Genomic DNA, 14,407 nt, shown 5'->3' with positions numbered 1-14,407 from the left:
CTTCACTTCCTGGTGCGGAGACCGCCAATTTGACCCAGTTAACTGCCCAGTTGGTACAGTGCTGGAGTTCCTGCAGGCCCGGTTCGCCGCAGGGTTAACCCACTCCACGATTAAGGTCTACGTGGCTGCTATTTCGTCATACCACGCCCTTATCGATGGCCAGTCAGTGGGCAGACAACCCCTGGTGATACGTTTCCTCCGCGGTGCGCTGAGGCTGAAGCCTCCGGTGCGACCACGAGTCCCTACGTGGGACTTGGCTGTGGTATTGGAGGCTCTGAGTAGGGCGCCTTTCGAGCCTCTTGAGGAGATAACTGATAGACTCCTCACTATCAAGACTGTCTTCCTGTTGGCCATCACCTCTCTGAGGAGGGTGGGGGATCTTCAGGCTCTTTCTTCGGCCCCTTCTCACATTGACTTTGCGCCCGGCATGGCGAAAGTATTTCTCTACCCCCGTCCGGGGTACCTTCCTAAAGTCCCGACAGTCGTACCACAGCCGGTCGTACTGCAGGCCTTCTGTCCTCCTCCCTTCAGGGAGCCTGACCAGGAGAAGCACCACTGTGTGTGCCCAGTGCGAGCACTGGGCGCATACATCCACAGAGCTGCCCTGTGGAGAAAGACGGACCAGTTGCTGGTATGCTATGGTCCGCCTAAGAGGGGTCTTCCTGCTACGAAGCCCACTCTTAGTAGGTGGATTGTGGATGCTGTTAACCTTGCTTACGAGGCCTCTGGGCTTGCCCATCCGCTGGGAGTCAGAGCGCACTCAACTAGAGGTATGGCGGCCTCAAAGGCCCTTTGGGCAGGTGTCCCAATACGGGACATCTGCGACGCTGCTGGATGGTCCACGCCCCTGACCTTTGCGAGGTTTTACAACCTTGATCTCCGAGCCACTCCAGGCTCCTCTGTCCTTTTGTCCTGACACAGACAGGGACTTGTCAGTATGGAGGCGTTGGTATAGCGTTCCCATAGCGTCTTCCGACGCAGCTCGACGTTCCTGAAAGGGAACGACCTAGGTTACGTATGTAACCCAGGTTCCCTAAGGGAACGAGAGCTGCGTCTCGCAGCCATACTTCCGGCATCCCTGCCAGCGCTTGCTTCATGACATGGAGCTAACGCGGGCGCCGCCTCACGTGCTTATATACTTCCTGGTCGTGACGTCACCCCGCCCGTGACGCTTCGCCCTTTCTATTGGACTGATTGCATACGATATTCAGAGCGGAATGACGCTGAGAGCGTTCCCATAGCGTCTTCCGACGCAGCTCTCGTTCCCTTAGGGAACCTGGGTTACATACGTAACCTAGGTCGTTCTTCGGGAAGCTGAACAAGGTTATCTTTCCCTCACAACCAAAAACACACTTTAGAGACATTCTTCCCAAGCCAGTCCCGTGCAGCACTGCTGGAAGCGCATTGATGGGCATGGTGTTCCGGGAGAAATGCCCATACAAGGAGTTCCATCCTCGTTTACGCCATGAAGAGCCACGATCTAAAAATCTCTCCGAAACTTGTACGAACCTACGGAGCCCCTAAGAGCTCATGGTGGTGGAAAGATTTCAGGGTGGGTGAAAAAAATTTGGGGTGGGAGGAAAAAATATTTTTCAAATCTTTTGCATTCGTTCCCTTGCAAAACTTTGCGTTCTCTCGCAAAGATGTTTGCGTTCTCTCACAAAACTTTTGCGTTCCCTCGCAAAACTTTGCGTTCTCTCGCAAAGATGTTTGCGTTCCCGAGAGAACGCAAAGTTTTGCGATGGAACGAAAAAGTTTTGTGATGGAACGTAAACATCTTTGCGAGAGAACGCAAAGTTTTGCGAGAGAACGCAAAAGATTTGAAAAATATTTTTTCCTCCCATCCCAAATTTTTTTCACCCACCCCGAAATCTTTCCACCACCATGAGCTCTTAGGGGCTCCGTATGAACCAGTGTTAATTTAGTTAACGAATAATTTTCGTCATAATTGTCGTCAACGACATTTTTTTCACCGTCTACAATGAGATGATGACAAACGAAAACTCTTTTTGAATGACAAAACTATTACGAAAATCTATTGACATATTCGTCAACTAATAAAAACAAGACCAAAATGTTAGGGAGGGACATAGTTCTGTAGTGCGTAGTTAGGAGGTTAGATGTATAAATATGAACCGGCAGGATATAAGCTATAATACACCTGCTGCACGTCTCATAAAACATTAAAAAATGTCAATATGTGTGAGTAAGAGAAGAGCAGACATATGGTTAAATCTGACAATGCAAACTCGATTCGGTCCGGTTTTCTGACCACAGACACTGAAGCATACACACACAGAAAGCGCGTCTCACAGTGTGCGAGTACTCTCTCGCGTCACATGAACGGAGAATTACACATAAAATGATGTTGAATTGTCCGTTTTGACGAGCATTCACATAAACACAGTCAATTACGTCTTAAGTGAACGTAAACAGTAGGGAGAACGTGTATCAGTTCATTGCATCCATTGCAGCTGTGCATTCGGTTTTAAAGGGATAGTAGTCTAATTAAGTTGCTATTGTCTGTGGCATTGATGTTAATCAAGCAACAAAAGAAAGACAGAAAATCACTCACTGGTTTTGACTGAAAAACTTTAGTAGCCCTAAAGATTAATTAAAATTTATTTATATAAATAAATATGTCTGCTTGAAAGAATGAAGAATATTGTAAACAAGTTGCTATAAAGAATGCATAATTATCCTATATAACCATTGGTATTTCATTAAAAAGAAGACCATGTTCTTGTTCTTTATGAGAAGTGGTTTTATTTCATTTTAACATAAAGGCATGTTGTGTGTCACCACAGTTAAATTGGTGTCTATCATGATAAAACCTTAATATCAAACCTATATAATAGGTTTGGAAATTTTAGAGAAATGCTTAATAAATGCACTGTAACTAAACCCATTAGATTTTAGTTGACTAAATTTACTGTAGATTTAGTCGACTAAAATGTTATGATATTTAATCAACGAAAACTAAAAACAATTCAAATGACTAAAATATGACTAAAACTAAATGGTATTTTAGTCAAAAGACTATGACTAAAACTAAATCAAAATTTGCTGTCAAAATGAACACTGGTACGAACCCGGAAGTAAGATTTTTGGCACAGAAATACTCTTGTTATATGTCCAAATTGTTTTTTGAAACTTTGTCCATGCTTAGCATGAGAATCCAACTCTGTAACAGTGTAAACAACTGTGAATGCAGGAAACAGCATTGCGCCCCCCCCCCCCCCCCCTTAATAGGGAGCCAGTGCAGTGTTGACAGAACACTCCCACTTTTCCACAGCTTTACAGGCCCTTTTTTTGAGTCTTTTTCAAAACTGAGGTGTGAATGACCAGTGCTAAAACAGGGGGGTTTCATGACACTTTAAACAAGAGTTCCTTTGCGAACTCTCCCTTACATTATGCCTCATTTACAATCTGCAGTCAAATGCTTCAAATGAACATCTTCTGACAAACAAGGATGCCATGAAAGGGTTAGTTCACCCAAAAATTAAAATTAGTCCATGTTTTACTCACCCTCAAGGCGTCCTAGGTGTATATGACTTTCTTCTTTCAGACGAATCCAATCAGAGTTAAATACAAATTTTCCTTGCTTTTGCAAACTTTATAATGGAATGTACAGGTTGTTTTTGTTCAGCAGTCCAAAAGTAGTCAAATAAAGTGCATCCATCCATAACAAAATGTGCATCACACGGCTCCGGGGGTGAATAAAGGCCTCCTGTAGCAAATCAATGTGTTAGAAAAATATCCATATTTAAAATGATATGATATGGTTTACACAGCCATAACATAAATGCGCTTTAAGCAAAGTTTTTAAACTGACAGGGATACTTTGAATACTTTTAAGGACACAAAATCAGAAAATTAAAGAAGGTTGCCCCTGAGCACTGAATAAATCAGAAACAAAAAAATATTTTGATTCACCCATTCAATGAAAAAAGTGATTTGTTACCAGACAATATATTTTCATTGTTCCAAATAATACACGTGTGCGGGGAGAAACGCCGCTGTTGTCGTTTCCGTGTAAACACCCAATACGGGAATCTTTGAAAACGGTGACGTCATGCGTGTGCGTAGTATGTGTAAATTGTAGACATGTGCAGTACGTGTCGATTTTAAAGGCAAGCATGAACAAACATACACAACAATGGAGGAGTACATGGTACTGTTTTTGCTGCTCAAGAAATTGCTAACGCTTCTTCAGCAAAGTGTGGATTTACTTCACCAACATTACAACCAACAGCAGAGACGCATCATATACAACATATAATCGTCACTTCCCTACAGGTACTAATAGGTTTGTTTGAGATGAGCAAAATCTGCGCAGAACCAATCACCGGTGACCACCACAAGATGCATGCTGGTTAGAAAAGTGTCCGAGTTACATCCGCCTTGCCCTTTTGAAAACGTTGTCGTGTATACGTGAAACTTTTTCAAAACGCAAGGAAAAAACTCTTCCGTTTTTGACTATATCGTTGTCGTGTAAACGTAGCCTTAGTTCTTGCTCTCATGAACATGTTGTTGATTAACTGCAGACTAACATCAGCAGTTGAGGAACACAAGCGCTCAGTGCGGCCCTGCAGGAGAACCAAGAGCTCGAGAAACCCTCTCCGTGCCCTGGCAGCACGAGACGACCTGAGACAGGCTTACACTGAGCAGAGACTCAACGTGGCCTCCGTGGAGACCAAAAGGATGCAAATGGAGCGGAGTAAGTTTGTTATATACATTTTTTGGTGAATTTATGGAATGTTTTTTTGTTTTGTTTTTTCCAGACATGAAAATATCCAAATGATGCTTCATTAGTGACCCTTTGAAATAATCAATATTTATTTATTTTTTTTTTTTTGGAAAAGTGTGTGAAAATTTTTGTTTTATGGTCTGTCACAATTGTGACCGGTGGGATAATGTGTGTACTGAATTAACATATTTCTGCAGTCATAAAAATTGTTAGCCCAGCTATTTTAAACTGCTTGATCACATTCTAGGCTTACTATTATGCATAAAAAAACCTTATACAACGTTGATAGGAACACTGAGATAAAAGACAAAAAAATACAACCATCAATGCATTTCAAAATTGTTACTCTTTTATAAAATATAACATCAATTGTTTTTTTCATCAATATTGTAATTTTTTTTTTGTATTTGAATTTTTAATTTAGTGCAATATTTTGAGATTGCAACATTTTAGTGTAATTTTCACTAACAACTGCAATTGGATTTATATTGTATACCTAAGTTCACTGTTATCCCACCGGTCACTATTGTGACCAAGATGTTTATTCATTCTATGACCACAGTCAACAAAACTGAATATATGTGAATTAATATATTAATACTAGACAACTTAAAGATAATGTGTGCCAAAAATCTTTGTCATATCTTTGTTAACATACTTTAATAAAGAAAAACGAGAGAAGTCCGCACACTGAAAATAGCTGCTCCAAATGAATTTAATAACAGTAACGTTTCGACCCTCAGGTCTACATCAGGTTGTCCTGCACCTGAGCCCGATCTGGGTGGTTGGGATGTGCATGCCTGTTTGACTCTTTTTTTTACATACTTTAATAGCCTTTTGTTTTGGAGCTTTGATGCAGTTATCGGCCGTTTCTCAAACAGAAGGCTGTGTCCTCCGGAGGTCGCATTTGTAGGCTGCATATGTCGTCATCAAGCTTGTTTTTTTTTTCAGTTAACTGAGCATTAGATCCACGAGTCATACGCATATTACAACAATTTACACTTAACTAAGAATAATGGTCAAATTTATAACTGTTAATATTCTAAATTTGGATCTTCTTTATGACGTATGCAGCCTACAAATGCGACCTCCGGAGGATGCAACCTTCCATTTGAGAAACGGCCACTATCTTCTCAAGGTGCAAACAGGAAATAAACTGCTCTGGTCGTGTGACAATTTGCACTAATCATGTGAAACTGCACATATTTAATTGAGACCCTTTATTTTTTCTATATTTGCAGGAAGTGCACTAAAACATCAGTCAGTAAGGTTTTTAGAGCTTTATAAATTAAAACCTTTTTCACGGTCACTATTGAGATCGGTGGGATTAAAAGCATATGCTTTCTTAATGCTGCTAATTTTCTGCACATTCCTGTCTTCTCTCGTTGTATTGAAGCAGTTATAATGGTGATGTAGCAAATATGAACACTGTTATTCTATTTTAAATGTCTCTCTTCTGTGTGTCTTCAGTGGCCAAGCACTCAAATTTGGCAGATGCTGCTCTGGCAGGTCTGGCCAGCAAAGAAAACTTTAAGAAAGTCAATCTTCGGAGCGTAAAGTCTACGGAGGTGGTGACCAACAACAGCGCTGTGCCTTTCCACAAGCTCATGCTCATCCACATTAAAGGTAAAGTGGTCAAGGGTCATGCAAAATATAGTTTTTATGTCTTAAATGTGCAAGTTCTGCTTTGAACACTTGTTTATTAATTCACACAGGGCGCAGGCATGTTCAGGTGCGTCTGGTTGAACCCACAGCCCGCTCTCTGAACAGTGGTGACTGCTATCTGCTCATCACTCCCAAACACTGCTTCTTCTGGAGTGGAGAATTTGCCAATGTAATCGAAAAAGCCAAGGTACTACTGGTTGTTATTAGGGGCCAAGGCCCGAAGGGGCTGTAGCCCCTATTGTATCTGTACTGACGATGATTCTACTTCTCGTCCAATGGGAGTCTATGGCAGCCCTATGAACGGAACATAGGAAAATGATGAAATCTGGCACACTTGTAGTGATGGCCATGAATAGTGATCTGACCAACTTTGGGGTCTCTAAGACCAACTCTATAGCACCATCACGAGTTCAAAATTTCAACATTGAAATGGTAATAACACTTGAACCCCTAATTCTAGAAAAATTAAACGTAGTGCACCTGATTACTCTCCTCATGCTGATCACATTGAATATCTTACATTAAGCCTGTGCCCATTACAGTAGCGGCCATTTTGAAAAGTATAGTTTTTCATTTTTTCGCTGCTAAATGACTGAACAGAAGTTTTTGACCTACTGGTCAAAAAAAACTTATGATGCTGTGACCTTGACCGAGGTCGACATGATATCGATTCAGAGGCTGTATCTCGGCCAAACTTTGATCAATCAAAATCAAGCTTGATACACTTCATCAACAGCATGGTATGAGGGTCAGTGCCAAAGTTGGGAACAGCGCCACCTATGAATCGTGAGATATTAAAAATTACTATTTTGGCTTATAACATTTGAACAGTTGGTCAGAAAATCATGATATTGGATATCTGTGGATATCCAGAGTGAGCAAAAGGACTGGTAAACTCTGGACCCCTCACATCCAGCACACTCCCTCTTTGAACTGTTACCGTCTGGTCGACGCTACAGAGCTCTGAGCACCAGAACGACCAGACACAGGAACAGTTTCTTCCCTCAGGCAATCCATCTCATGACCACTTGAACTCTTAACAATAAACATGAAACACACAACACTATCATACTTATTTTATTTAACACACATACTTATTACATTTCAAATTTGCACTTAACATACCTGTATGTACTAAATTGTCTATTTTGTATATTGTATTTGTGCTATTTGGCACATTGTCCATTTTTGTATATTTGTACATTATTTTATTTTTATTTTTTTTATTATCTGTGTCCTGTCCTGTTGCTGTCATCATTCTGTCACACTGTGGAGCTACTGTCACTAAAACAAATTCCTTGTATGTGCAAACATACCTGGCAATAAAGCTAATTCTGATTCTGATTCAGATTTTGATATCAGTTTTGCCTGGATCGGCTTAACCATGTGTCCGCCATTTTTTAATTTGTCATAAACTTTTAAACCATCTTTTAAACCATTTGACATATCGCCACAAAAATCAGTAGGGATGATCAACACCACGTACCGAGGTACCTGAGGAGTTTGAAGACAGCGCCACCTAGTGTTCCAGAGATATAACGATTCTTGCAAAAAACACTTACAACTTTTGAAAACTTTGTCCAAATTTTGTTATTTTTGTGTCCTTTCATTCCTGGTTTATGTCGATTCTGGCGGTATCTCACTTGTCATTTTCCATCAGTGTGTCTGTCCGCAATATTGAAGTAAATGAAAAACAGCTTTTTCGCTACTACTCCTACAAATTTTGCATGATTTTGTAAAAAATCTGATCAGATGATCTTTGGACCAAGCTTCACAAAAATGACTGAACAGATTTTGGATATTCACTACTGTTCCCGAAAAATGCCTCTCTGAAGTAGGCCATGCCTGTGCTTGTTGATTTCTGTTAGTTATGCGAGTTAGCTTACCATGCTAATTGGTTAGCATGCTAACCGGTTACCATTCGTTCTAATGTGGCTCTTCAGCTATCAGGTTAACCGTAAACTACTTTATTATTAAGTTAGCTTAGCATGCTAATCTATCTAAAATGTTAAGTCTGGCTTTTGTGAGCTCATTCTCACACCTAAACCTCTCCTCGGGAACCTTTTGAATGTGCATCAACTGAGTGGTGCACTCCGCTAAGCCACTGGCTCTGAAGCCTGTAGCCTGTCGTGTTGAGGGTTTGAGTACCACGTGGTGCAACTTTTCTCACCTATACTTCTGAACCGGACGTTTTTCACGTTCATTCAATTTATGCCGTTTTTTATTTTTGATCTTCCAGCTCTGTGCTCCGCTACAGCCCCTTCAGCTGCTTGCAGCTATATTTACTTCTTATTTCCATTTTCTGTTGATTTTAGTTTGTTTTAATAAAATTTATGTGCTTTTGTCATTTTTTTATTCTTTTTTTTAAATAAAAATTTGAATTAGCTTTAGTTTCAGTAATTGTTGTACTTTAGTTTATTTATTACAGGGCTTTTTACACGTGGCGTACTGTAGTTAACCCTCTGTAATTCTAAACCATGGGGTAAACAAAATCCTGGTCTGTTTTGTTTTACTTTTCACACTGCTCACACTTTACCCAGGTTTATCAATTAATCCTGGGTATTCTTAAAATTACATTTCAGACTGTACATTCCTAAACTCCGGTTAACATTCTTTGCATATTTGTGTTGTTAGTATCATGTGTTTCTGTGACATGTTCCAATGCACATGAAGACGAGGCACACAATTGACTGTCTATTGATAAAACACTGCAAAAGTGGTGTAGGCAGGGTTTTAACCCCAGGTAGAAAGTAGTCTTTTTTTTTTTAGTTTTATTAGTTTTTTTTTATCTCTAATATTTATATTCGATCTTATTCCATTTACCAAACATTATTTTTTTACTTGTTTTAATTAAGAATAACAGCATAACTACATAAAAAACTCAGTAAAGATGTTGTCAAAAATAAAGCTTAATTGCAAATTATGCTCACATTCTATGTTGTTTCTTATGTGTGTTTGTCAGGGCTCAGAGATGGCTCAGTATGTCCAGACGAAGAGAGATCTCGGCTGCAAAGCTCCCCAGGTCACTGTGCTGGAGGAGGGAATCAACACAGACAACCGTTCAGCCAAGGATTTCTGGAGTTTGCTGGGAGGAAAGACTGATTACAGAGGTACAGGCACATAACCTGCCAGGCCTTGCACAAGGAGCACCAGTGTTTAAATGACAATATTTCACTGATTATTAATTGTGTATAAGCAGACCATTGACTCCAGCAGACGATTCACTCATGGTAAATAATCAATTTTAGTTTATCCTCATAATCAAGTTGATTTCTGCTCCAGTTTCCTTTGTGTAGAAATTCTGTGTAGATGTGTCTTTTTTTTTTTTTTTTTAAACATGTTTCTGTGTGTGTTTTTTACTAGGTGCAGGGGAGCTGGAGGAAGATGAACTATATGAGAGTGCTGTAGTGGAGTCAAACGGTGTCTACAAGCTGGTGGAAGATAAGCTGGTTCCTTATGAGGAGGCCTGCACATCCATCCCCAGTGTCTCTCTTCTTAACTCTAAGGAGGTGTGACATTTACAGCCTCTTGTTGTGGATGTTTAGTGTGTGCATGTTTGTGATTATTGATGAACTGTGCTTAATCCCATTATACTGAACTTAACTCAGAGTATATGTGGCAGGCGCTGGTGTTTGACTTCGGTAGCGAGGTGTATGTTTGGACAGGAAAGGATGTTCCTTTGAGTGACAGGAAGGTGGCAGTACAATTGGGCAAACAGATCTGGAGTGGAGCGTACGACTACAGCACTTGCAGGGTCAACCCTCTTGACCCCTTCTCAGCTAATAAAGACACCCCTAAGTGAGTGAACGCTTTACTGACCATTCATGCTCATAACTCATGTTCTCTGTTGGTGATAAAATCAATCTTGTAGGACACATCTTTGCAGATTATGATTTTGTTGGTGATGTCTAGAGCTTTGAGAGAATTCTGGATTGAGCTCTCAAAAAAACTCTGAAGGGCTGCCATCAAAACCAGGACACATATGCGCAACCACAATACTGCCCCCAAGTGGTTTACCTTGATTATAGCATATTAGTGCTGAATTAAAATTTTGTTTTTGTTCGTTTTTTAAAATCGTCACCTTGGAATTATAAGGTTCTATCTGGATTCTGAGTGGTTTTGAGGTATTGAGCTTCAAAGTTTTTGCATTCCATACAGCAAAAATTATATGGGGAACAAGTCTCTTTCCTACATGAAAATGACAGAGACCCTAAATGTATTCATCAAAATCCTCTCAAATTTGTAAATGGGGATTTTTGGAACAGGTCAAATGCAGATAGAACCTTCTAATTAGGAAAGGTTGGAATTATAAGGTTCTATCTTGCAAAACATTAACTGAAACAACAATTTTCAAGAAATACAAATATTTTTTTAGAATTTGTTTTAAAACATAAAATAATCATACTTCCTTACCTTTTGAAACTTAGAAGGGTTCAATTTGAGCAGATGATTTTACCATCAATGTCATCTGGCTCATATTCACCATCTCAATATATTCTCAAAACTATCGTTTTCAGCATCTTCACAAACAACATTTTGATCGCTATTCACCACATCCACCATCAAATGACAGTGGAACATATATTTCATTATGTGCAGTAATTGCTCTGCAGTAAAGCCATTCAAGCCAGTTCAATTTATTGTTTTATGCATGCGCTAATTATGAGTGAAAAATCACATCATCATTATGTTTTAAGCAGTGCCACATTGTGGGAAAAAAAGGTGAATTGCACTTATTGATTATGCAGACACGTAATTATAGTTGTTTAATGTTAAATCTTTCCTGCTGTTACGGAGCAGTCCGGCGACATGACAAAGAACGTTGATCCTGATTGGTCCTCTTTCGTGCATTCGAAGTGCTGATTGGCTGATTCACAGATAGAACCTTATAGAACCAAGAGTTCGACTTTGTAGATAGAACTTTTTTGTTTTATACATAAAAAGTCCTAAAATGTACAAAACTTAATAAAAAAACATCACATAATGTGGGAACCAGCTTATTATGTTGGCCAATCAAATTGTACCCAATGGGCGGGGAACTCCACCCCCTACGGAGATGGGAAAAGCAGAAGTGGTTTATGCAGTTCATGCAAGAGTGCAGTTCATGCAATCTGTTAAATAAATGCAACCTGTTGAACTATTATACGGTTTCCTCTCATGACATGGTGTCAGAATCGTACGCGACACCCACGACCAAGTTCGCCCTGTTTTGGAAGTGAAAATGTCCAAGTTCAACGCACCAGAGGCCTTTGATTTTGCACAGCCTGCAACCTGGCCTGCATGGATCCAGCGGTTCTCCCGGTTCCGCATTGCGACGAAGCTGAATAAGGAAAGCGGGGAAGTACAAGTAAATTCTTTGTTGTATGCAATGGGCAAGGATGCCGAAGTGATATTCGGATCGTTTACGTTTGCTGAAGCTTCACATGCAAATAATTACGAGACTGTTGTCGTCAAATTTAATGACCATTTCGTGCCGAGAAGGAATGTTATTCACGAGAGAGCCTGTTTTCACCAGCGTACACAGAGACCGGGAGAGACTGTCGAGGCTTTCGTGAGATGCCTCTATGAACTGGCCGAATACTACGAGTTTGGTGCGAGCAAAGAGGAACAAATACGGGACAGAGTTGTTATTGGGATTGCAGATCGTGAAGTTTCCCAGAAGTTACAAATGGAACGCGAGTTGACATTGGGCAAAGCGGTCCAGATCGCCCGGCAGTCGGAGCTCATCAAGACGCAAAATGCGAGCGGTGGAGCGGCCGCTGAAGTGAGCGCTGTACAGCACGGACGTTACAGAAGCTCAAAGCGCTTTATGGGTCCAGCAACAAAGGAAAAAAATCGTGGACTGCACACGTTGTAATCACACACACAATGAGAATAATTGCCCCGCACGAAACAAAAGGTGTAGGAGATGCAATAAACTGGGACATTTTGCAATTGCATGTAAAATGAAGAATGTCAAAGAGCTTGTGATAGTGTGATAGTGAAACTAGTGATGTATTTTTCCTAGGGTCTGTAATGAATGAGTCTCCCGCAGAGGACAGATGGTGTGTGTCCCGCAGAGGACAGATGGTGTGGTCAAATTCAAAATTTATACTGGGGCCGACATCACCATCATGTCACGCTCAGTGTTTGAGAGCTTACAAGAGCGCCCTCCGCTGGTCAAAACAAGTATAAATGTGCGGAGTCCTGTGGGGAAAGTAAGTTGCCTGGGAAAATTTCTGGCAAACACTGAAAGAAAATGGGAAAGTTTTGAATTTTGGATTTCCGTCGTTGATGGGCCATTTTCCAACAATTTGCTCAGCCGTAGCACTGCTTGTAAGATGGGCCTAAATGAGTAAACTTCTAATTGGGCACATAGGCACTGAAGTTGTCATGGATGACATACTTGTCTATGGTAAGGACAAAAACGAGCATGACGAAAATCTTGAGGCTGTTCTGAAAACCACCAGAGAGTCAGGTCTTAAATTGAACCGTGATAAATGTCACTTCAACAAATCTGAGCTGCAGTATTTTGGGCACACCATCAGTCAGGACGGCATCAAGCCTGATGCAACAAAGGTAATGGTAATAACTGATATGCCTAGTCCCACTAATGAGTGAGTGAGTGAGTGAAGTGAAATTCAGCCAAGTATGGTGACCCATACTCGGAATTCGTGCTCTGCATTTAACCCATCCAACGTGCACACACACAGCAGTGAACACACACACACCGTGAACACACACCCGGAGCAGTGGGCAGCCATTTTATGCTGCAGCGCCCGGGGAGCAGTTGGGGGTTCGGTGCCTTGCTCAAGGGCACCTCAGTCGTGGTATTGAGGGTGGAGAGAGCGTTGGACATTCACTCCCCCCACCTACAATTCCTGCCGGCCGGGGACTCGAACCCACAACCTTTGGATTACAAGTCCGACTCTCTAACCATTAGGCCACGACTTCCCAGCATGTGACCGAGCTCAGGCAAATTCTAGGAATGATCAATTATTTAGGCAAATTTGTGCCAGGGCTTTCAACAGAGCTTCAACCAGTTACAGCTCTGCTGAAAAAGGATGCAGTCTGGTTTTTGGACAGAGGTCCATGAGCAGGCACTGAACAAAGTAAAAGGCATGTTGGCCACAGCTCCTGCTCTTGCCTATTATGATCCTGAGAAAACCACAATGGTTAGGGCTGATGCAAGCAGTTTGGGGTTAGGAGCTGCCTTTCTTCAAGTCCATGGTGATGTAACTCGTGCAGTTGCATTCTGTTCCAGAACTTTGACTGAAGCAGAGCGCAGATACTCCCAAATTGAGAAGGAGTACCTGGCAGGAGTGTGGGCCTGCGAGCGGTTTGCCTGTTACTTGCAAGGGTTGGATGAATTTTGCCTGCAGACAGATCATAAACCATTAGTGTCACTCATCAACTCGTATGATATTGATCGTGCTCCGTTAAGGTGTCAGCGTTTACTAATGCGCCTGATGCGCTTCAATGTGAAAGCAGTGCATGTTCCTGGTAAATGCTTGGTGGTGGTGGACACACTTTCTCGGAATCCCCTGAGTGGGCACTGCCAGTCAGAGGTGGAAGATAAGGTGAAGGCATATGTTGAAGCAGTGGTCACATCTAAAGAGGTGTCACAATCCAAGCTAGATGCCATTAGGGTGGCCACAGAGGGAGATGCAGATCTCCAGGCAGTGATAAGCTTTCTCAGTTTGGGTTGGCCAAAGCATATACCCTTCCCACTGAGCCGCTATCATACAGCCAGTGATTCCTTGTCATTTGCCAATGGGCTGCTTTTGTATGAGGACAGAATAGTCATTCCTGAGTCAATGAGGAGGAGGTGTTAAGCCAAATTCATGAAGGGCATCTGGGGCTCACCAAGTGTCATCAGAGGGCAAAGATGTCAGTTTGGTGAATAGGCAATGACATTAACAGGAGGGTTTCAATGTGCATGTTTTGTAGGACCCATAAACCCACACAAAGAAGAGAACCCTTAATTACTACTCCCTTGCCTACTGGTCCCTG

At 41.4% G+C, this 14,407-nt stretch overlaps 1 protein-coding gene across 4 annotated transcripts in view; it reads left to right on the top strand.

Annotated features, from left to right (window-relative positions):
* The window catches only part of LOC306852479 (supervillin-like), a 151,086-nt gene that overhangs the window by 117,590 nt on the left and 19,089 nt on the right, over nucleotides 1-14,407 (top strand). For all 4 annotated transcript variants that reach the window (XM_079389350.1, XM_079389347.1, XM_079389349.1 and 1 more), the window contains 6 exons: nucleotides 4,548-4,720; nucleotides 6,221-6,376; nucleotides 6,466-6,602; nucleotides 9,378-9,525; nucleotides 9,779-9,924; nucleotides 10,038-10,213. In XM_079389350.1, the coding sequence (XP_079245476.1) occupies nucleotides 4,548-4,720; nucleotides 6,221-6,376; nucleotides 6,466-6,602; nucleotides 9,378-9,525; nucleotides 9,779-9,924; nucleotides 10,038-10,213 (936 nt within the window). The remainder of the gene's footprint in view (nucleotides 1-4,547; nucleotides 4,721-6,220; nucleotides 6,377-6,465; nucleotides 6,603-9,377; nucleotides 9,526-9,778; nucleotides 9,925-10,037; nucleotides 10,214-14,407) is intronic.

Source organism: Barbus barbus (assembly GCF_936440315.1).
Source record: "Barbus barbus genome assembly, chromosome: 32".
Classification (NCBI taxonomy): Eukaryota; Metazoa; Chordata; class Actinopteri; order Cypriniformes; family Cyprinidae; genus Barbus; species Barbus barbus.
This window is presented reverse-complemented; position numbering and strand designations above follow the sequence as displayed.